Source organism: Adiantum capillus-veneris, chromosome 11, assembly GCF_014529385.1.
Source record: "Adiantum capillus-veneris isolate H3 chromosome 11, ASM1452938v2, whole genome shotgun sequence".
NCBI lineage: Eukaryota > Viridiplantae > Streptophyta > Polypodiopsida > Polypodiales > Pteridaceae > Adiantum > Adiantum capillus-veneris.
Window position 1 is genome coordinate 101,155,364 of NC_140941.1, and position 20,688 is coordinate 101,176,051.

At 45.2% G+C, this 20,688-nt stretch overlaps 2 protein-coding genes across 2 annotated transcripts in view; both read right to left on the reverse strand.

The window, feature by feature from the left end:
* Positions 1–1,401: 1,401 nt before the first annotated feature.
* Positions 1,402–3,245, reverse strand: LOC147447737 (uncharacterized). The gene is made up of 3 exons (XM_086523452.1): positions 3,090–3,245; positions 1,800–1,861; positions 1,402–1,714 (listed from the first exon to the last, which is right to left on the reverse strand). The coding sequence occupies exons 1-3, from the start codon at positions 3,237–3,239 to the stop codon at positions 1,624–1,626; spliced, it is 303 nt and encodes a 100-aa protein (XP_086379578.1). The 5' UTR covers positions 3,240–3,245; the 3' UTR covers positions 1,402–1,623.
* A 279-nt stretch (positions 3,246–3,524) lies between these two features.
* Positions 3,525–20,688, reverse strand: part of LOC147447738 (outer envelope pore protein 21, chloroplastic-like) — a 55,481-nt gene continuing 38,317 nt past the window's right edge. The window contains exons 3-5 of the mRNA XM_086523451.1: positions 4,322–4,477; positions 3,976–4,074; positions 3,525–3,892 (exon numbers count right to left, since the gene is read on the reverse strand). Coding sequence (XP_086379577.1) covers positions 3,809–3,892; positions 3,976–4,074; positions 4,322–4,477 — 339 coding nt within the window. The 3' untranslated portion in view covers positions 3,525–3,808. The remainder of the gene's footprint in view (positions 3,893–3,975; positions 4,075–4,321; positions 4,478–20,688) is intronic.

Sequence of the window (20,688 nt, forward strand, 5' to 3'; positions counted from 1 at the left end):
CTAGTGTGCATCACTAACTGCCTTGAGTTCGTGGAAATGAATAAGAAAAACTATAGGTATGTAAGGAAATATGCAAAGTGTGAAAGGAAACACTCACTTTGTATACTCTTAACATTGTAGAGGTTTTGGATATGGCTGTGAAGTCCTTAAGCCTCTCCATGCTCTTGTGGCTTTTGTAACTAATGCAATCCTTAATCTCTTTCCGCTATTGTCGCTCCTATTTTCAATGAAGTTTATGTGTGCATAGATTAGCCTTAAGTTTTCACTAAATAGTGGAAAGCAATTAATCCCTTTCCACTATTGTTGCTCTTGTTTTCAATGAAGTTTATGTGTACATAGATTAGCCTTAAACTTTCACCAATTGGTGGTTTAACTGCTCTCTAATCTCTCTTTTTTGCTCTCTTATTCCAAGAATTTTATGTGTGATTTGCATGCACAAGATCCATGGTTTAGTTAGTTTGTGGCTAATTGTTTCTATGCTTGATTAATGCATGCTTGACCCATTGGATCCATGTGTAAATGCTTGTGTTTAGAGTGTAATGCGTTGAGATTAGTTAGACTCATGCACCATGTCCTCGTGTGTAGGATTGATTCCAATAGAAGCCAAGAAAAGTGGGTTGGAGATTGTTAATCTACGGCATAGCCACTCCGTTTTCACTTCCTCACCACATAGAGTTTTCCTCTTTTGATGTGCCTATGATTAGCTCACTAATTGTCGGTTCAGGGATTGACAATTTTGTTATAACTTTATGTGTGCACTGAGACGCTACACTACAAGGCTCCAACGGTCCCTCAAATGCCTCACTTGAATGCATCTTACCTCAAATCCCTATGAAGGTGAGTGCTCTCTCTCTCCCATCATGGTACGTGTTTCTTTTCCATATTCCATAGGCACCCCTAGTGTGTATCCCATCATTGCTTATGTGTGCCAATGACCTCTTTTTGAAGTAGTAGTAGAGATTGCCGTAAAATATTGAGAGCATGTATTATGTTTATGTGTATCTTTGCGTGTGTGCATGTGGGATCAAGAGAGTATATATCGTGCGCTCGCGCACGCGCGTGCGTGTGTGTTAAGTAAGAGAGAGAGAGAGAGAGAGAGAGAGAGAGAGAGAGAGAGAGAGAGAGCACCCACGGGGTGTGTATGTGTGGGAGTGAATGTGTGTGTAGGGGGGGGGGGACGAGGGGGGCTCATGAGAGTTGCAAGGAGGAGTACGAAGAAGACAGTGGGTTGCCTTCGTGTAGGGAGCATGCAAAAGAGGGTTGCCTTGGTGCAGTGAAGGTATGCATTGGCAATCTAAATGACTAAAATAAAAAATGAAAAGACCTATCAATTGACAAACCAAACAAAAGATGATTTTAACTGTTCATATGAAAAGATAGGTCCAATCAGCAATGGAAAGAAAAAAAATTCAAATGTCCTCCTAGTTCTCTTTTCCTCTAGGACTTCTTTGAGGAATGCAAACAAAAAATTGCACCTATGTGTACCACTACAAGCTTTATATGTTGATATGAATGTGAGTATTTTGTGTGCTATGCTCATATTGTATATTCCTAGAATGAAGTCAAAAAGGTTTTGATGCCTATGTCAAAGGCCCGCATGATTATAAATGTTGTTCTCTCTATTTAGTCCATTGCACTAAGAAGACATGCCATTGCTAGCAACACCAAGATGACAATGAAGAGCAAGTAGGTTACTCTATGGTTTATCCACCATCTGCAACAATTCCCTTATGTGTGGGGGGAAAGCCTTTGTCAATGATAAAGGAACACCATTATACTACCTCGAGGAGGAAACTTACTTCCTATCCCCACCATCTTGCCAATGGTTGGAGGCTCTTTCCCCCTTGCCTGTTTGTCGGCTCTAGCCAAAAAAAAAAAAAAAAAGTTCATCAAACCAAGAAGGTAATCCTCCCTCTCTCTCTCTCTCTCTCTCTAGCATACGCTTGCTTGCTTCAACGGATTGTTTACAACCAAATCATTTACACCCCTCGCTTCTAGTTTTTTGCAAGCAAAATTTTGTCCGAATATGGAAGACTTGTCTGATGAGATCTTTGTCATTGTTCCTATGATGTTCAAACCTCTCTCTCTCTCTCTCTCTCTCTCTCTCTCTCTCTCTCTCTCTCTCAACAAAAGTTCCAAGTGATTAGCTGTTGAGTAGCACAATCAAAAGAGACTATTTAGGATGGTGTTCAAGCCTCTTGGGTACACTTCTATGGGATGAAAATATGGCATCCACCCTTCTGCAAAGAATGGGCGCATTGAACATTAGCAAGATATAATCCATATGCATGTATACTGCTTTGCAGGATGAGTTCTTGAACATCCATGCACCCATCAATGTGTGCGAGCAAAGTATGATACCCGCTTTTGTGGGAGCTATGCATATGTATTCTTCTATGAAATGACTTTTGTCAATTGCCTATGATGTACACCTCTGTCGTTCTTTCCTTAGGGTGTGTTGGTGTGCATGTGTGTGCACGCTAATAAAAAGAGGAAAATCGTATAACCTTCCTATCACCCAAGTGTGGTAGATTGGTTATGCCATTTCCCTCTTGAATAACAAGTCTTGAGTTCAACTCTCCTCGTCGACTAGATCTTCAAGGTCTGTTGGGATAGTTTCCTACAACGGTAAAACTCTCCTCTCTCTCTGTCTCTCTCTCTCTCCCTCCCTCCCCCCCCCCCCCCCCCCCCCCCCCCCCCCCCCCCCCCCCCAACACACACACACAAAAAAAAAAGCAAGTGAGCGTGGGGATTCATCTTGTTTTCAAAATTGCAGTTGAAACATGCGTTCAATACTTGCTCAAAGGAGTCATTTCACATTCAAATCTGCCAAAGGATGCAGCACACTAAGGGTTACGATGACAAGAGAAGAGAACGCCACTCTCAAGTTTATCAAGAGAACATACTTTATGAGGATTTTGCTCAAGAATAACTACTAGGTCAAGGCCAACCAAGCAAGACTAGTTTTCACAGCATAGTGAAAAGACGACGAATCAATGCTCGCACAATTATCAAATACACCACAAAGGAAAGATGAGCAAAGCGTGTGTGTGTGTGTGTGAGAGAGAGAGAGAGAGAGAGAGAGGAACCATGCACAAAGTGGCATGCTCGTTGTAGACTAGGCATCCTCTGCATGCATCTTCAAAGCCTGTGTTGCGGTAGAAGCCCCTAAAAAAGTAAATTAGGAGATTCTGAAGCATGGGCTCTTGGTTATCATATTGTGCTAGGGGGTCTCTCATGGATATATATGTTGTAAAGAGTGTACAAGTTCAAATCTTCCTAATACCCCCCCTCACTCTTCAAAGAATGCCACTTTTTGATGGCCTACATAAAAGGTCTTATACTCTCTCATATTCCCTTGTGGGTCATTGTGTCTTTTCACCATGTTCTCAATGAGTAGCAACAAGCCATCAGCAGAGGCAGACTCGGCCTCGTACTATTTCTTTCCACCCGCATGGCAAAGTTTGAGAAAAGCATGCCTTCTTTACGTGGGCTCAAAAAACTTGGCCACCAACACTCAAGGCAGTGCCAACAAAATCTCTACTTGCTGATTCTCATGTACAGCACATTTTACGCAATTACCTCCAATGTCCATGGACTCTCTATACATGATGGAATTGCCTCTGGAATTTTGGCCAGTTTACAGCTTAGCCAATACTCACCTGACTGATAACGTATAAGAATGCAAGAGTCAAGAATTTTCTGGAAATCCTGCCTTCAATGAAGCAAATATGAAGGGCTTGAAACCCGGGATAAATAAGCAAAAAATAGAGCCAAGCCTGCAACAAGAAGACGACAATGACCATGATTATAAATCATACACCACACTCCAATTTCCACCGAAATCTGCATTGAAAGTCCAGTTGTTTTCCCTTATTTGCAAATAGGGCCTCTGCATACATACACTTCAATAGACTTAGCACCCCACAAAAGGAGCAGTCGAAAACCACAACAGCAAGCCAAATCATTGCTTACCCGCTGAAAAGGGTTGTAGCCTACTCTCAGCCTCACATCTTGCTCTTCGGTGAAATTAAAAATCTTGTAATTCAATTCCACAACCCCACGTGGCTTACCCTGCAGTAAACAAGAGTTTGTTAGAACAAAATCAATCAAAGCCTAAGCTGAGGGGCTAGACGTTCTGTCATGTCCCGATCACAGGAGAGGGGACCCAGTATATGACACCGTCAAAATGGGTGTCCAATGTCCGGTCGGACGTAGTGTGAACCCCACCAGTGCAGCTGGTCATTTTTATACGCCTCTCTTGTGATAGGGACATAGCACATTCCCTCGCCATGAGCCTCATTACTTGATGAGTACTTACAATCTTTAATCCTGGATTGAAATTGTATCCGCCCTTTATGTCCACACTCAGTAAGCCATTCTCTCTAAGTAGCATTGTTTTCTTGGCTTGAATATCATACGAAAACTCTTTTGCATCTATATCATATTTTGCTCCGACGTCCAAACTTGAGAGAAGCTGTGAGAACATACATCAGTCAATGTTACACAAGAACATAAAATTGAGGTGTGGCCACTTCCATCTCCAGCACTTTGACAAGACATTATATGCCCATGACAGGCTTAGTCTGTAAACAAACAGCAACCAACTACTAGCACCTGCATGAAGCATAAGCACGGTTGCAACACAGCAGCATACACAAACATGTACTGGCAAGAGAGAGAGAGAGAGAGAGAGAGAGAGAGAGAGAGAGAGAGAGAGAGAGAGAGAGATGAAATGAAATGTTCTATTAGCGTCTTCAAAAGGCCAAAATAACCTATGAGACCAAAAAGTTACAACCTGGTGAATCGACTACAATGTCTGGGTACCAAGAATAAAAAATGTACTGAAAAAAGATACTATAAAATCCTAACTGCTGAATGTGAGCTAAGCAACTAGCTGGAACTGTATAGGCTATGAGTAGGGCCACGTGGATGTAGTGAGTGAAGACTGATACAATATCTGATACAAAAGCTGATACAAGGGCTGACATAAAAGCTGATACAAAAATGGGCAGGATGTTTAATCCTCATCTGGATCACAGGATATCCATCATCGGTCGCTGGCATATCTCATCAATTTCCTCCATGGTCAGTAATCTGACCGGGCGTCGTGCATACCGGGCCAGGGTGATCCGAATCCTCTAATGTAGCCTCTGTCGATGATGTGTAGTTCTCCGCAGTCGTGGGCATCTGGATCTCCCTAACTTGGTCGCACGATCAATCAGCACGCCTCTGATGTGAGAAGCGTGTGAGCTCTGCTGTGGTATCTACTCCTCCGTCTGCCTAGTATCTGCTCTAAAGAAGTCTGTGATCCGTCTCTGAGATTGGTTAGCCTCTCCCCTCATCACGCTCTCTCTGCGTCGGTGCAGCTCGAGTAAAAACAATCCCAGACATGTATTCTGGTCCGATCACAAAACCATCCTCCGTGAGTTGGAGAAGATGCTCTCTATAGAAAGTCATCTTCGTACCTAGCTCATGTGTAGGTTGTATCCATGTCCTCTTTGTATCCATCTGAATCAAGTCCTGTCTGATGAGCCTGGTAATCTCTGCCCTAGTGAGGGAGATGGAGAGTGCATCTAGAGAGTAGTGAAATGGGGGTAGCCGATCCATACTAAAGCCATGTAACTGAAACCAAGATGCCATCTCTGCATACCAACATGATCTATCTCCCTGCAATGCCAGCTATCGCGAAGACTCTAGTGCTAATCGAGCATATTTGTTTGTAGGGAGAGCCCAAGTGCTATGCATAAATGAAACTCATCGAGTGAGTGCCTCCACTACCAATGGAGGAGCAACGAGCTCCGCCCTAATAATGTCGTGGTACTGAGGGCCTTGGCCCTAATCATCCGGGAAATCATAGACACCAAGTGCTTATCCATACATCTCCATCCATCAGTATTGCCAGCTCTGCTATGATGATCAAATGAGGGGCCCCATATCTCCACTCCGTACAGCATGGCCGAAGTGACCAAAGTGTCGAAGAGCCAAAGCTTTGTCCGAGGTTCATGGAACTGAACCTGCGAACATATCCTCTCAAGTCTCCCCAATGCTGCATAGGCTCTGGTCAATCGCGTATCTGTTGCACGCCTCAGGGAAAATACTGGACCACTGAAAACCGCCCCAAGATAAGTGTATGTATCTGCATACTCCACAGTCTCTCGACCATATGCAAAAGTGGGGGTGGACCTCCTTACCCACTGCGCCGTGGTCATAGTTGACACGTACGGTCACGTACGATGGTTACACGTACGAAGACGTACGAAGACGTGCGGTACTAATCGAACTAAAAAAAATTAGACGTACGTTGAAGTAACGTACGATGCAAAAAAATAAATCATATATCTTTTAGAGCCTATAGTCTATTATGAGTCGTGACGACATAGACCTTAGTAATGTAACTACTTAGTATTAAGTACTTACAACTTAAAGGAGATGTCTTACAAGTAAGAACATTAAAGATTTGGCCATGGACATTGGAAACGACAATGTTTGAAAAAAGAAGATCATGATTGCATTTGATTTCATTACATAAGTAGAGAGTTGAGGCTCGAGAGATACAAGTGACAAAAAGTAGTACAAAAAAGTAGTGACACAACTCATAGTCTCATGGCCCATGGGTGCAAACTTTAAAGCATAAAGAGAGAGTTCTAAGTGCTCATATCGCTCTCATCACCGGAGTTGTGGTCTGAGCTTGAGCTTGCGGTAGCTGCATCATCCTCATCACTACTTGCATCAGATGCACTAGATGCAAGACCATAATCTCCCTCACTAAGGATGTTGCCCTCATCATCAGACTCTCGCTCTCTAGGATCCGCAGGCCTAGAAATGGATACATTCTCCAAAGTGGTGTCCACCATAGTAGATCCGCTACCCAAGCCTCGCCGCACATAGAACCTGTGTGTCTGTGCCGACGCTCTTCCACTCCCACAACAACCGGAGTGGAAGCTCCTCTACTTGTAGTTGCCAAAGCTCGCACAACCACCTTCTTGCGGGACAGTGTGCGAGAGACACGGCGATCAATCTCCTCCAACTCCAAGTAGAGGTCTCGAAATATTTGCTCCTCCTCTGGATCGCGATCTTTGTTGAGACTCTAAAGAGTCTCAATGGAGAGCTTGCATTCATCTACATTCACCTATTTTTCATTTACAACATGCAGGAAGATTAATGGAGTTAGCAATCTGGCATGCCAAAAATATGAGCACATGATACATCATACATGTGAAAGCATAAATAAAGAGTATGATGTAGCCAACTCAATTACCTGCCTAGCCATTGGCATCTCATGCATGGACTGCAACATGCGTAAATTGGATCGACAATAGATAAGCCGCTGTAACAAACTGTTGACGTGTCAAAGCCTAAAGAATGGAGACAACTTACAGATGCCGGCCGAGGGGCCTAAACCCTAAGAAGAACAAGCAACAGAAGAAGTGTCACAAGTGATGACGTGGTTGCCCGAGTGCAAAAAACCCTAACCCTAATTTCTGCCAGAAACCCTAATTGCTGAAACCCTAATTCTGGAAACCCTAACTGCTGAAACCCTAATTCCAGAAACCCTAACTGCTGAAACCCTAATTCTGAAAACCCTAACCCTAAAACCTGCAAACCCTAATTCTTAAAACCCTAACCCTAAAACTGCAACAGCGTGGCTGATTTCTGAAAATTGTGCTGGCATGATGATGTGGCAGGCTGTACGGATGTCCATGATTTACGCTGGCAGCTTTTGGCATTGCTTTTTGGCCAAAAGCTTTTGAGTTTGAAAACTTTTCATGTAAACTGCTTTTTGGACCAGAAGCTTTTGATTTTGAAAGCTTTTCATGTAAACTGCTTTTTAGGCCAAGGGCCTTTAAATATGAGGCTAGGGCTCATTCTCTGGCATGCTTCCTGGAGAAGGTGCAGTCTGAAGTACCGGCTTGTACTTTGATGATGCAATATAAAGAAATACCGAAAGGGGTGCCAAGGTTTGGGGCCAATACTCTCTGGGGTGGAATTCCGCCACTCCGTGTCGCGTGTCGTCTCTCTCTCTCTCTCTCTCTCTCTCTCTCTCTCTCTCTCTCTCTCTCTCAGTTCAGTTGTTATAAAAGTGCTAAAATTCTATTCAGTCTGTTCTTTTCTATTGGCACGTGGTGCCCGCCTTGTGACAGTGGTTACTCTCAGCACCTCCAAACGATGCAGGCTCCGGTCTAGGGGGCGTTTGGTTGTAAAAGGCCTCTATATCTCCCGGCCCGGACCTTTTTAGGTTATGCGAGAGGAGTGATGAGGGAGTCGTTGAATATCTCCCGGCCCGGACCTTGTTAGGTTATGCGGGAGGAGTGTTCATCGGCGGCTTTATGTTTCTATGTCTTGTAACATGCATATGTGAGCATTTGTGTTGCATTGTGATGTGCCAACCAGTGAATATTCCTAATTGGATGAGATTGCCTGGGTATGTAATTTAGTGCATCAAGACACCCGAGGAAGATCAGTACGGTCTGGGTGTGATGGCTAATTTTACTACGCCGGAATATCAAGAGTTCCGATCTGGATGAAAGGAGAAGCTAACTCCTTGATCAAAACAGCCGATAAGAGCAGCTAAATCCTTGATCAAAAGAGCAGAAAGGAGAAGCTAACTCCTTAATAAAAAGAGCAAACTGATTGTCCCTCGGAAATTTTTGAGCTAACTTGAGTTGTTTTGCAGATATGCTGTAATCGCGGATGATTACTCTCTTTCAAGAAGGGGAGATGTAACAAACTGTTGACGTGTCAAAGCCTAAAGAATGGAGCCAACTTACAGATGCCGGCCGAGGGGCCTAAACCCTAAGAAGAACAAGCAACAGAAGAAGTGTCACAAAGTGATGACGTGGTTGCCCGAGTGCAGAAAACCCTAACCCTAATTTCTGCCAGAAACCCTAATTGCTGAAACCCTAATTCTGAAAATCCTAACCCTAAAACCTGCAAACCCTAATTCTGAAACCCTAACCCTAAAACCTGCAAACCCTAATTCTGGAAAACCTAACCCTAAAACTGCAACATTGTGGCTGATTTCCGAAAATTGCGCTGGCATGATGATGTGGCAAGTTGTACGGATGTCCGTGATTTACGCTGGCAGCTTTTGGCATTGCTTTTTGGCCAGAAGCTTTTGAGTTTGAAAACTTTTCATGTAAACTGCTTTTTGGACCAGAAGCTTTTGATTTTGAAAGCTTTTCATGTAAACTGCTTTTTGGACTAGAAGCTTTTGACTTTGAAAGCTTTTCATGTAAACTGCTTTTGATGAAAAGCTTTTGATTTTGAAAGCTTTTCATGTAAACTGCTTTTTAGGCCAAGGGCCTTTAAATATGAGGCTAGGGCTCATTCTCTGGCATGCTTCCTGGAGAAGGTGCAGAGTTTGAAGTACCGGCTTGTACTTCGATGATGCAATATAAAGAAATACCGAAAGGGGCGCCAAGGTTTGGGGCCAATACTCTCTGGGGTGGAATTCCGCCACTCCGTGTCGCGTGTCGTCTCTCTCTCTCTCTCTCTCAGTTAAGTTGTTATTGAAGTGCTAAAATTCTGTTCAGTCTGTTCTTTTCTATTGGCACGTGGTGCCCACCTTGTGACAACCGCTCCAATTGCTTCGTAGAAAGTTTGTTGTGGATCTTGGTGTGTATAAGGAAATACGCCGACCAATTCTGCTCACATGCACCCGATGAGCAATCCTAGAGCACATAGATGATAGAAGAGAGGCATGAGATTTGAATTGTGGGAATTGAGAGGTGATTCATGTCACATGAATGTCAAATGATGACATGATTGAGATTATAAATTTATAATTTATGGTATAATATATATGATATACCTGTCCAAGAACCCTCAATGCCACCCTTTGAAGGTGAGGCAATTGATAGCCAAAACATTCCCACCAAAAAAGAGGCTTCACTAACGAATCCCTCTTCCAACACACCGAGGAAGCGAAGGCCGTGCCTCTTTGGTCTCCATAGTTGATGAGCTCTTGGAGAAACTCCCCATGGTGTTCTTCATTGAGTATCTTTGGAAGGTACTTGTTGCACTCCTCTTGAAGTGCTTGATCCGCAAAGATGGATGGCTTTTTGAACGCCGGATGCAAGAGGGCGGCAAAGCCATGAATTGGTCGCCTCATCCAATCCCACCGCTTTTTAACAAGGAAGAGAATGTCATCTCTCTTTGGAGAGTCCTCCAACACATCACTACAAAGAGAGAGAAAGTCAGTCAAGCATGGAAGGGTAGAACTGTAGATGGAAAAAGACAACTTACAATGTAGATAAATCATAAGGTGAATTGTTTACCGTGAACCATCGGGTGCTCCATCAAGAATGGTGGATTTCTCAATCTCCTTGTAAGCCTCCTCCATGAAGTGGTAAAGGAGACCTATGGTAGACCCTTCCATGTCGGTCATCCAAAGCACCTTATACAATGGCAATACCACCATGACAAGACCCTTGACCTCTTGCCAAAACTCCTCCTTCAAGCAAAGCCGTTGGATGGTCTTTGCATCTTGTTGGGATGATTGGGTCTCTTCAAGTCAAGAACTTTGTTTCAATATTGCAAGCAACAATATTTGGTCCTTTTTGTGTTGTACCAGCTTTTGATGGTCCCATAGGCGGGCTTCTCAAGAGCCCCCCCCCACAAAACTGTTGTTTATTGTCTATATGGGGTGGTTCTTCACAAGCATGTTACTTGGTCACACGGGCTTGTGCCGCACGCACGCTGCTAGAGAGGAGGTGCCATCAGGTCCAATCCACATGACGGTTTGGCTATTTGAGACTGTTACACATCACTTCTTTATGCAGCCTTGTATAGACACCTGGCTTGTTAGGCTTCTCATGGAGCAGATTAACTGGCTCACAGGTCCTAATTCTCCACACGTGATTTAAAGTAAGCCATCAGTTCCCAAGGGTATATTGAGAGTGGTGTTGGATTCTTCATCCATGATATTAGAAGCATTATTCCAGACTTTTAGTATGGATACCTGTTTTGTCATGTCTCATGGAATATATCAAAGCATCTTCGTAGAAGGAGTCAAACACTTGTACACGCATTTCTCCCAAGTGTGGTAGATTGGTTATACAAGTTTTGAGTTCAACTCTCATCGGATAGATCTTTGAGGTCTCTTGGGATAGTTTCCCACGACGATAAAAATTCTCTCTTCTTTGTCCAGTTCGTCAGTAAACACTCTCTCTCTCTCTCTCTCTCTCTCTCTCTCTCTCATAACAGGTCTTGAGTTCAACTCTCCTCGTCGGATAGATCTTTAAGGTCTCTTGGGATAGTTTCCTATAATGTTAAAACCTTCTTCTTCTCTTCTTCTTATTCTTCTTCTTTCTTCATCTTCTCTCTCTCTCTCTCTCTCTCTCTCTCTCTCTCTCTCTCTCTCTCCAACTCCAACGACAGTGTAGCACGCCCTCACGATAGAAGCAAAGGAAGGGGGACTCGCGTAGATTTAGGCCTTGCAGGAATAGAAAACAAGGGCCGTTAGGATGGAGGTCATGAGCGCTTCACCAATTTGCAAGTCCCGTACGAAGGCAACCTTCATGCTTACAAACAAGCGGATAACACAAGTGGAAAGGGAGATGAAAGGAGTGGAAAGCAGAGATGGAAGGATGTGGAAGGAGAAGGCAAACCTTCTTCAAATGTTCCTCAATGAAGGCACGTAATGGAAGAAGGAGAAAGAGGACCTGCACGTAGAGCTACAAGCACTTAAGGCTGGTTCACAAGCACTCAAAGAAGAGGTCTCAGCCCTCAAGCGAGAACTTGCTGATAGAGCAAGCAACGGACTAGAGGAAGGTGAATTCCAGCCCTCGGTGATGGAGGAAATCAAGGTCATCAAGGAAGAGATACGGATGATCAAAGAGGAGAGAAACAGAATGGGGCAAAGACGTTTGGTGGATGTAATCACGAAGACACAGAAGAAGGCGGATGAGGCCAAGAAATGGATAGAAGTCGCTAAGAAAGGGAAAGGGAAAGAAACCACATCTATCCCCACTCCTACAATCATCAACATGACTTCAGGAGAAGAGCAGCGAAGGAAGACTAGAGCTCTGCACGTATGAATAACCGGTCTAAAAGACCGAGATGATGTGGAAGGGGAAGTCAAAGAACTTCTCTGCATGGTGGGTCATACAAAGGCATGGAGGGTAGGGAAGAAGACACAAGGAAATGGGGAGACTTCAAAGGAAAGAGCTCTAATCATGCGCTTCCCATCCATGGAGGCAAAGAAGGACTTCTTGAAGAATAAAGAAAACGGGCATATTTCTTGGAGATGACCTCACACTCACATAGCTTGCTCGTATGAAAGAAGTTATGCCCAAGATAATGACAGCTCGATAGAAGGGGAAAGTGGCCTTCTACAGGGATGGACGAGTGGTTATCTTGGAGAAGCGTCCCGCATGACAGTGCGAGACCTATGGGATCGCACTCAGAGTGGCTACATGGAATTGAAATGGATCTTTGCGCCTTGATGTAGGGGCCTTTGAGGATAGTTTCACAGGGAGAGACATTATTTCTACTCTGAGACACATCAGGCCCCGGGGCAGTCCATGCCCCATGTGAGCGGATATAGATGGGAGACAACTTAGACAGGAGACTCGATCAGAGCACAGAGGACGAGGTTCAAGAGGAGTGGCAGTCTTATTCAAGGAGGAGCTACAGTCACTGATACATATAGCTTGGAGGGATGAACATGCTAGGTACATGTGGGTGAGACTGAAGGCAGAGACAAATAGATCTCTCTACATCGCTATTTGCTATTTCCCTCCTAGTACGTCAGTATATGCATCACCTAGAGGACAATCCCCCTTCTCTATTTTGGATGATGATATATGGGAGTTCTCCAGAGATGGCGACATTATTATCTTGGGGGATTTCAATGCTAGGATTGCCCATCATCAAACAGTATTTTATGATACCTCAGAGGAGTTGATGCGAGAACTTGATATTACAGAAATAGGCCTGTCTAGATTATCACAAGATGAGGAGCACACCGAGTATGGCAGATATTTGATCAATATGGGGACTGCACATGGATTGGCCATTTTGAATGGCCTACAGAGATTCCCCGCTGCAGGTGGTTTAACATGCTTTCCACATCGGCATGTACAGTGGATTATGTTATGGCTCCGCTAGGACTCATTCCTTCCTTTCAGGATTTCATGGTGGGACTAGGCTAGTTGGGGTAGTAGTCGATCATGCTATCTTGTCTTTCACTCTATCATTCTAGTTCAACACAACTCCATTGGGAGAGGCCTCCACACGTACTTGGTATACCTTCACAAGGGAGACGGATCCCGTGTACATTGATGAGATATATAGGAAGCTATGCACTCAGGAGCCAGGACGGCCACTAGATGAGCTCACCCAGATTCTGACAGAGACGCTCCACGATGCAGCATCAGAGGCATACCCCCACAGCCAGCCTACATGCAAACGATCTGGGAGCATGCCTCAAAACAGTTGGTATGATGAGGAGTGTAGAGAGACGAGGATCAGATTACAGAGAGAGGTGCTCATGGGTACTACTACACATAGACAGTCACGGATTATCTTTCGCCGCCTAGTGCGACGAAAGAAGAGGGCTTACCTATCTCAACTAGAGCGTGATCTGTATCAGCTGTTTATGAGTCAATCACTTCCACAGAGACATGGGGGAATATGCTACATCTCTCTATACAGCATTGGGGCAGTCACCTTTGCCTGACCCTCTAGAGGCATGCCCAGAAACATGTACTTTCTTTACTTTTGAGAGGGTAAGGAAAGCCATTGACAACATGAAGACGGGAAGAGCACAGGATCATGATGGTCTGGTAGCAGACCAATTTATCCATGTCCGAGATATGCTTGCAGAGCCTCTTGCTATGATGTTTAATAGAGCCATGTACGAGGGTTTCCCTGAGACTTGGAGTATGTCCACTATTGTGCCTATCTTCAAGTCGGGAGATACTATGCTTCCCGGGAATTACCGAACCATCATGGCTGGTCACACTCTGGCTAGGCTATATGCATCAATTCTGGAGCATGAGTTGAGTGGATGGGTAGAGAGAGGGGGCATACGGGCAACAGGACAGGCAGGGTTCAGGAGAGGTTTCTCCACTCTTGACCATATTTTGACACTCAGAGCCATTATTGAGGAGGGTAGACACCATGGCAGGAGGATATATTGTAGCTTTGTGGATTTTCGCAAAGCCTTTGATACTGTGCCACGAGCCAGACTCATACGCAGATTGCAAGACATGGGGATGCCCATAGAGTTGATTTGGGGGATCTTAGCTTTATACAGGACAGTGGTAGGACAGGTACGCACTACTCAAGCCATGTCCGACATGGTTCACTCTACCATTGGGGTGAAGTAGGGTTGTCCCCTATCTCCGACTCTGTTTGGGATATATGTAGATGGGTTTTTAGATTATGTACAGGCAGAGGGTGATAGAGGTGCTTAGCTTGCAGGGACATGGATTCCGTTGCTATTATATGATGATGATATTGTGCTGATCTCAGATTCTCCAGAGGGGATGCAGCATCATTTGGATGCATTGCATGTATTTGCATGGGACAGTGGATTGCCTGTGAACCTTGGTAAGACCAAGGTAATGGTGTTTTACACCACGGCCAGGGTGGTCCACATTCATCCAATGGAACGTCCCGTCCGTTCCGTCCGTTCCGTACGGGACCCGTTCGATTAAAAAAAAGTGACCGTTGCATATTTTTTTTGACCGTTTTGAGATTCCGATTTTTTGAGCGCCTAACGGCTGCAGCTTTTGAACGTTGGGGACCTTGGGGCCTTGGGGCATCATAGGCCCTTAATGCATGATGCATCAAGCCCCTCTCTCTCTCTCTCTCTCTCTCTCTCTCTCTCTCCAACATCCACACACACACACACACACACACACACACACGCACGCACACAAAGCCACATGGGCCATGGCCATGGCACATGAAATTTGAATCATGCTCTCTCTTTAACCCTCCTCTCCCTCTCTCCTCAAAACCTATATAAGGTTGCCCACCCTCTCTTCTTCTCCATATCTCCCTCAAGCTCTCTCATTCATCTCCTTCCCTACTCAAGCTCCCTCAAGCTCTCTCCATTCATCAAGGGCCAAGGCTTCAAGGCCCACACTCCATCAAGGCTTCAAGCTCCCTTCATCTCCTTCAAGCTCTCCATTATTCCTTCAAGCTCCCTTCATCTCCATCCATCTCCTTCAAGCTCTCCATTACTCTAAAGTTCTCTCATCACTCCCCATCCCTCAAGCTCTCCATAATGCCGCCCGCTCTTCATGAAGCCTTCACGAAGCATTGCCGCTACTTTGAAAGGGTGAAGAGTAAGCAAAATGTTTGCAAATGGTATTGCAAATATTGCTCCAAGACCATGACCTCAAGCGCCACCCGCCTTATCATCCACTTGACCAAGATGGGAGGGCAAGCGGGCCCTTGTCCGAATATCCCCGACGACATTCTCCAAGAGTGCAAAGCAAAGTATCTCCCCTTGAAGACGCGCAAGGGGGTTGCAAAGGCATCAGAGGAGGTGGTGCCGCCCGACCATGATGTCTCCGATTCGGGAGAGGATGCTCCTCCATCAATGTCCGTTGCATCCGGCGCCGCTACCATGGCCTCCACTGACGGAGGTAGCGTCTCAAAGAAGAGCAAAAAAAGTCATGGTGGGCGGCCTCCAAAGCAAGCTACTCTTGCACAAGCGGTGGGTGGAACTTCCCGTCCATTGTCTTTTCTCAAAGAGAGGCAACGACAAGCGGAGAAAGAGATTGCACGCACCATCATTGAGTGCAATCTCTCTTTTCATATTCTTCGCACGGACCGTTGGAAACGCATGGTGAAGGCTATTGCCGCGGTTGGTCCATGTGAGGGGTGGATGGGAGTGTCATACCATGACATGCACACCAAGAAGCTTGATGAAGAGAGGGCACGAATCAACAAGTCTCTTGACCCCGTGCGTGCCGGATGGGAAAAGTATGGTTGCTCTATTCTCACCGATGGATGGAGTGACCGCAAGAAGAGGGGAATCATTAATATCCTTGTCTCATGCCCTCTTGGCACCTACTTCTTGCGAGCGGTTGATGCGGGAGCAAGGGGGGAAAAGGTCACGGGTGCCTTCATTTACCGCCACTTCCGTCAAGCCATAAAAGAGGTAAATTTTTTTATTCCACTCTCAACTATCTACTATTTTCAATTTTGTCTTTTGCCTTGGCTCTTCTCACTTTCCTTTTTTCTCCATATGTAGATCGGTCCAAGCAACGTCGTTCAAGTAATCACTGACAATGCCTCCAATTGTGCTTCCATGGCCAAAAAGCTAGAGGCGGAGTATCCACACATAGTATGGATTCCATGTGCATCTCATTGCATTGACCTCCTCTTGGAGGACATTGGCGACTTACCTTGGGTGAAGGACATTCTATCCCAAGCCCTCTCCATCGTCAACTTCATTAACAAAAAGGTGAGAGTACTTGCGATAGATCGCACTTACTCCGGCTTGGAGTTGAAGAAGCCTTCCGTAACACGCTTTGCCGCTATGTGGCTCCTCCTTGAGCGCCTCTATGATGTGCAAACCAACTTGCAAAAGACAATGGTCTCAAAGCATGGATGGAAAATGGAATACAGCACTTCACATGCATAGTGAAAGAGAGAGAACACGAGAGAGACCGACACCAGGCTGCCCAGAACATTGGTGCCCCTTTTGGTATTTCGCTAGTGCTACCTCAGAGAGCTACCAAGAGGTTGATTTGGAGATGCACCAAAGAGACCTAACAATCCTCTCAAAACAGGCTGCACCTTAGTGGAGATAAGACGTTGGACAGTATCATCAATACATAAAAATCAAGAGACATTCATTTCCCAAAACGGCTCAGCTTTGTGAGGTGTTTCCACCCAAGTTTAATTTGGGCCGTTTCAGCACCACACAAATCGTTTTAGAAGTTCCACAATTTCAGAGTTTCACCCTTGCCAGAACATGGTGACCATGGGCCACACTCTTGTACTCCTCAACAAAAACTGCATAAAAATAGAGAATTCTGGTCATTGTAAGGTGTCAATTTTTCTGGAGGAGGAACCTGATGCACATGATGCATGAATTAGTAGTAGCATAGTCGTAGGAGCCATGTAGAGAGGCATCGTGAAAGTCAGTATGGACTCTAGAATCGCGACAAAAACTCTACCCAAGAAAGAACAATGTCATGTGCACATCTAACCCTATGTGCATTTTAGGACAGCCTAGCACGTGTTCCGGTACCTTCGTGGGCATGTACGCAGGACATGCATGTCTAGGCACTTTAGCATAGTTGCATACCCTCTGATTGCACATGAACATCACCAGTGTTTGCAGGGTGTAGGCACTAGGGAGTGTTCCCACAGTCTAGTATTAGTCCGGTCAGGTAGTTAACTGCATGTGAAGCACCTCTTATAATGAGTAATTAACTTATTGTGAAGTGACATTTTCAGCCAGCATTATTAAAATTCATGGGGGCTCTTGCAGACAGACACCACTCTATCCAGCCTCTTTTATCTATATAGGGTCACCTCTCCAACCAAGTCGGGCCCCTGCAGTACAAGTACCCAACAGCACTAGCGTTTTCCTCTCCATCTACCACCAACAGCGTTTTTTCAATCATCGGCTCATCCCCAGCTTCAGCAACAGAACCAGCCTATCGTTTTCGGTTTTCAGCCCTTAGCCTCGCACATTCAAATCGCCAGATCCCATCAATATCTCAACATCTAGATCCTGCACGGAAGGGGGGGGGGGGGGGGGGGGGCAAGGTTTTCTGTGGCAGAATCCCTCAGAACTGAGGGATTTCAGCCCTTGGCCTCGCACATTCAAGTATCTATAGCCAGATCCCATCAACATCTAGATCCTGCAAGAGAAGGGGGGGGGGGGGGGGGGGGGGGCTGATGCAAAAACCCAATAAATAGAAATAAGTTATCCCGATCAAATCTCTCACAGAAGCCTCTTGAAGCATGTCATAGGGCCTCCAAGCAGTTGACGGCTTTTTTGTGTCAGATGCAACTGAATTCAGTGAAAAGATACAACCAAAAATTCACACTTCCACGATCCTTTGTTCTTTTCTTGCATTAATGAATGCAACTTTCTTCATGGATAGTTCCTTTTAGATGAGAGAGAGAGAGAGAGAGAGAGAGAGAGAGAGAGAGAGAGAGATGTAAAGAGATAAAGAGAGAGCAGAAAAAAGCACCGATGCACCGATGGGGTCCCTCTCAAGGGCCCCCCACCGTTACTGATATGGTATTTATGCAATAAATGGAATTTACACGAATGCAATACCTCAATGCAAAACTCTACTCGACTCGATGGATGATGTAGCTACAGTAACCCTTTTAGATGAAGCGCCTCCGAGGCTGAATGGATGCACTAATGGATGCACAGCAAATGTGAGAGGAATCAAGGGCTGAATGCGGGCTGCAAAAATGCAGATCTGAGACATAAGAAACAGAAGATCTTAGGCAAGGACCCTATGGGTATCCCTAAAGCCTAAAAACGTATCAAACTTTAAAGCCTACCTTAAAGCCTACCCACCCTCTTTGAAATCCTTGGCCATTTTGCCCTTATCCTCAAGATAGTCGTAGTAGATGGCTCGGTACAGATATTTTCTCTTCGTTGTGTACATCGGTTCATCGGAATCTAAACTCTCAAAGGACAAGGAGTCCTCATCTGAACTGTCAAAGTGTTTTCAAGACTTCCTGCGGGATCTGCTCTTCTTTGCCTTCTTCTTGCCTTCTTCTTGCCTTTGTTGTTTTTCTGAATCTTTCTCCGCTTCTTGTCTTTTCTGTTCTCATCACTTGAGTCACAGGCAAGGAACTGTTTGAACTATCAGAAGAGGACGATGATGGACTGGTATCATCCTCGAAGCAAACACGCTACTTTGGTTTCAAAGGTAGATTTGCGACCCAAGTAGCCGGGATAGATGTTGCTCGACTCTTTTTCCACGACTGCCTCTTGGTCTTCATGAATCTACTGACTCGACACTCAACGGCTTCATCATTCATTCTCTGAGTATACTCTCTATCTAGATGCCACCAGTGTACGTTTCTTCTTTAGAGCCGACTTAAGAGGTGAATGGATAGCGGCACGCCATCAAGAGTGCACCTCATCAAGTGGATGCTTCGCCAAAATTTTCGCGTACTGGGGGTCATTGGAGTATTGTAGCATTTGTCAAGCACACTTGTCGACATCCTCTTGACGCTACATCTCCATTCTACGTAAGTTGTGGGTGGAGGTGGACCATACTCCTTTTCCCATTCCTTTAAAAGGGGTCGACTTCCATCGGAATCCCCGTTGATTTCTTTGTTGCCCAAGTGATCAGGCATGACAGTTTCCTCTTGGTGGGATTCGTCAACTGAATCCATGTGTGCTGCGCGTAAAAGGATTAGATCCTCCATAGAAGAAGAATCGTTAGAGCTCTGATACCGTTGTAATAGACTCGGACACTCCAAGCCAAAGATCTAGTACAACACATGAGAGAGACAACTCAATAAAACTAAGAGAGAGACGACACAACACAATGGAGTTCCGCGCCCAAATGCAATGGCCCCAAAAACTGGCGCCCCCCTTCGGAGTTTCTTTATTATTATGCTTCAACAAGTAGAATGTCCGAGGGTAATGCCCAAGGGTCTTCTCTCTCCGCAATGCTTCCAAGCAAAAATCTGCCATAAGAGGAGGCCATGGCACACTTATAAAGGCCCTTGGCCATGCCCAAAAGCTCTTACATGAAAAGATTAAGTCTAAAAGCATCAAGTGCCCCAAAAGTAAGCGCCCAAAAGCTGTCCATACGTGCTGCCACGAGAGCTGTTGGCTCCGCAAATCGCGGGCGTCCGTATAGCCTACCACGTCATCAGCTCCTTCGCAATTTTGGGTCCCACGCTTTATTTTTATTAGTTTTAAGCCCTTCAACCAGGTACCATAAGTTGTAACAACTTATTTTAAGTTAGATGGGCCACTCGGCCATAACTATAAGTCACTAAAAACTTCTTTTGTTTCTTCTTGCGACGGTTTAGGCCCTTTTGTGGTTTAGGTCATGCCACCGTCATCACTAAATCACACTGCCATGTCATCAACATGCCCACACAATTTGCCGAATATCCATGTAGCAGCCACGCCAACATTTTATGCACTAGTTTGTGTGTGTGTGTGTGTGTGTGGAATGTCTTGCTTTAGGCCCCATCGAACGGGGGTACCACAAGTTGTTGGGGATTAGGATTTTAATACTAACCCTATTTATCGATTGGGCCACTCGGTGAGGATCTGTAAGTTGGTAAGAACTTAGTCTTCTTCAGATTCTGCTACGATTTAGGCCCCTCGACCGGGATTTGCAGGTTGGCTAGGGTTCGGCTCGAGGAGCCCTAATCCTTTGGGTCTTCAATGGCTTGACACGTCAGCAGTTTGTGACAAAGGATGGGGCAACAAAGGGCAAGATTCCAAGGAGGCTGCAATGGGCTGACAATACACGCCGACCATGGCTGCAGTTGAGGTGCAATCTTGACAAAAACGATGGGCAGATCTAGGCGACAAACTTTTGCCAAAAACACTATGCTGGGGAGCAGGGTGATGAGCAACAAAATGCTAGATGAACAAGGATACTAGGCACCCTAAAAAATTATGAGAAATGAGTGACGGATAGGGTTTTTAGTTAGGGGTAAGTCACCTTGATTTCTGGTGGCCATCTAGTAAATGAAGTACCATCTAGTAAG

Excerpts from the sequence above, each read along its gene's own strand:
- LOC147447737 (XM_086523452.1), bottom strand. The coding sequence starts at position 3,239 with ATGAGAGACCCCCTAGCACAATATGATAACCAAGAGCCCATGCTTCAG. Across the intron at positions 1,862-3,089 it reads AGCATGCCACTTTGTGCATG|AGCCGACAAACAGGCAAGGG; the intron begins GTTCCTCTCTCT and ends TTTTTTGGCTAG. Across the intron at positions 1,715-1,799 it reads CAAGATGGTGGGGATAGGAA|ATGGTGGATAAACCATAGAG; the intron begins GTAAGTTTCCTC and ends GAATTGTTGCAG.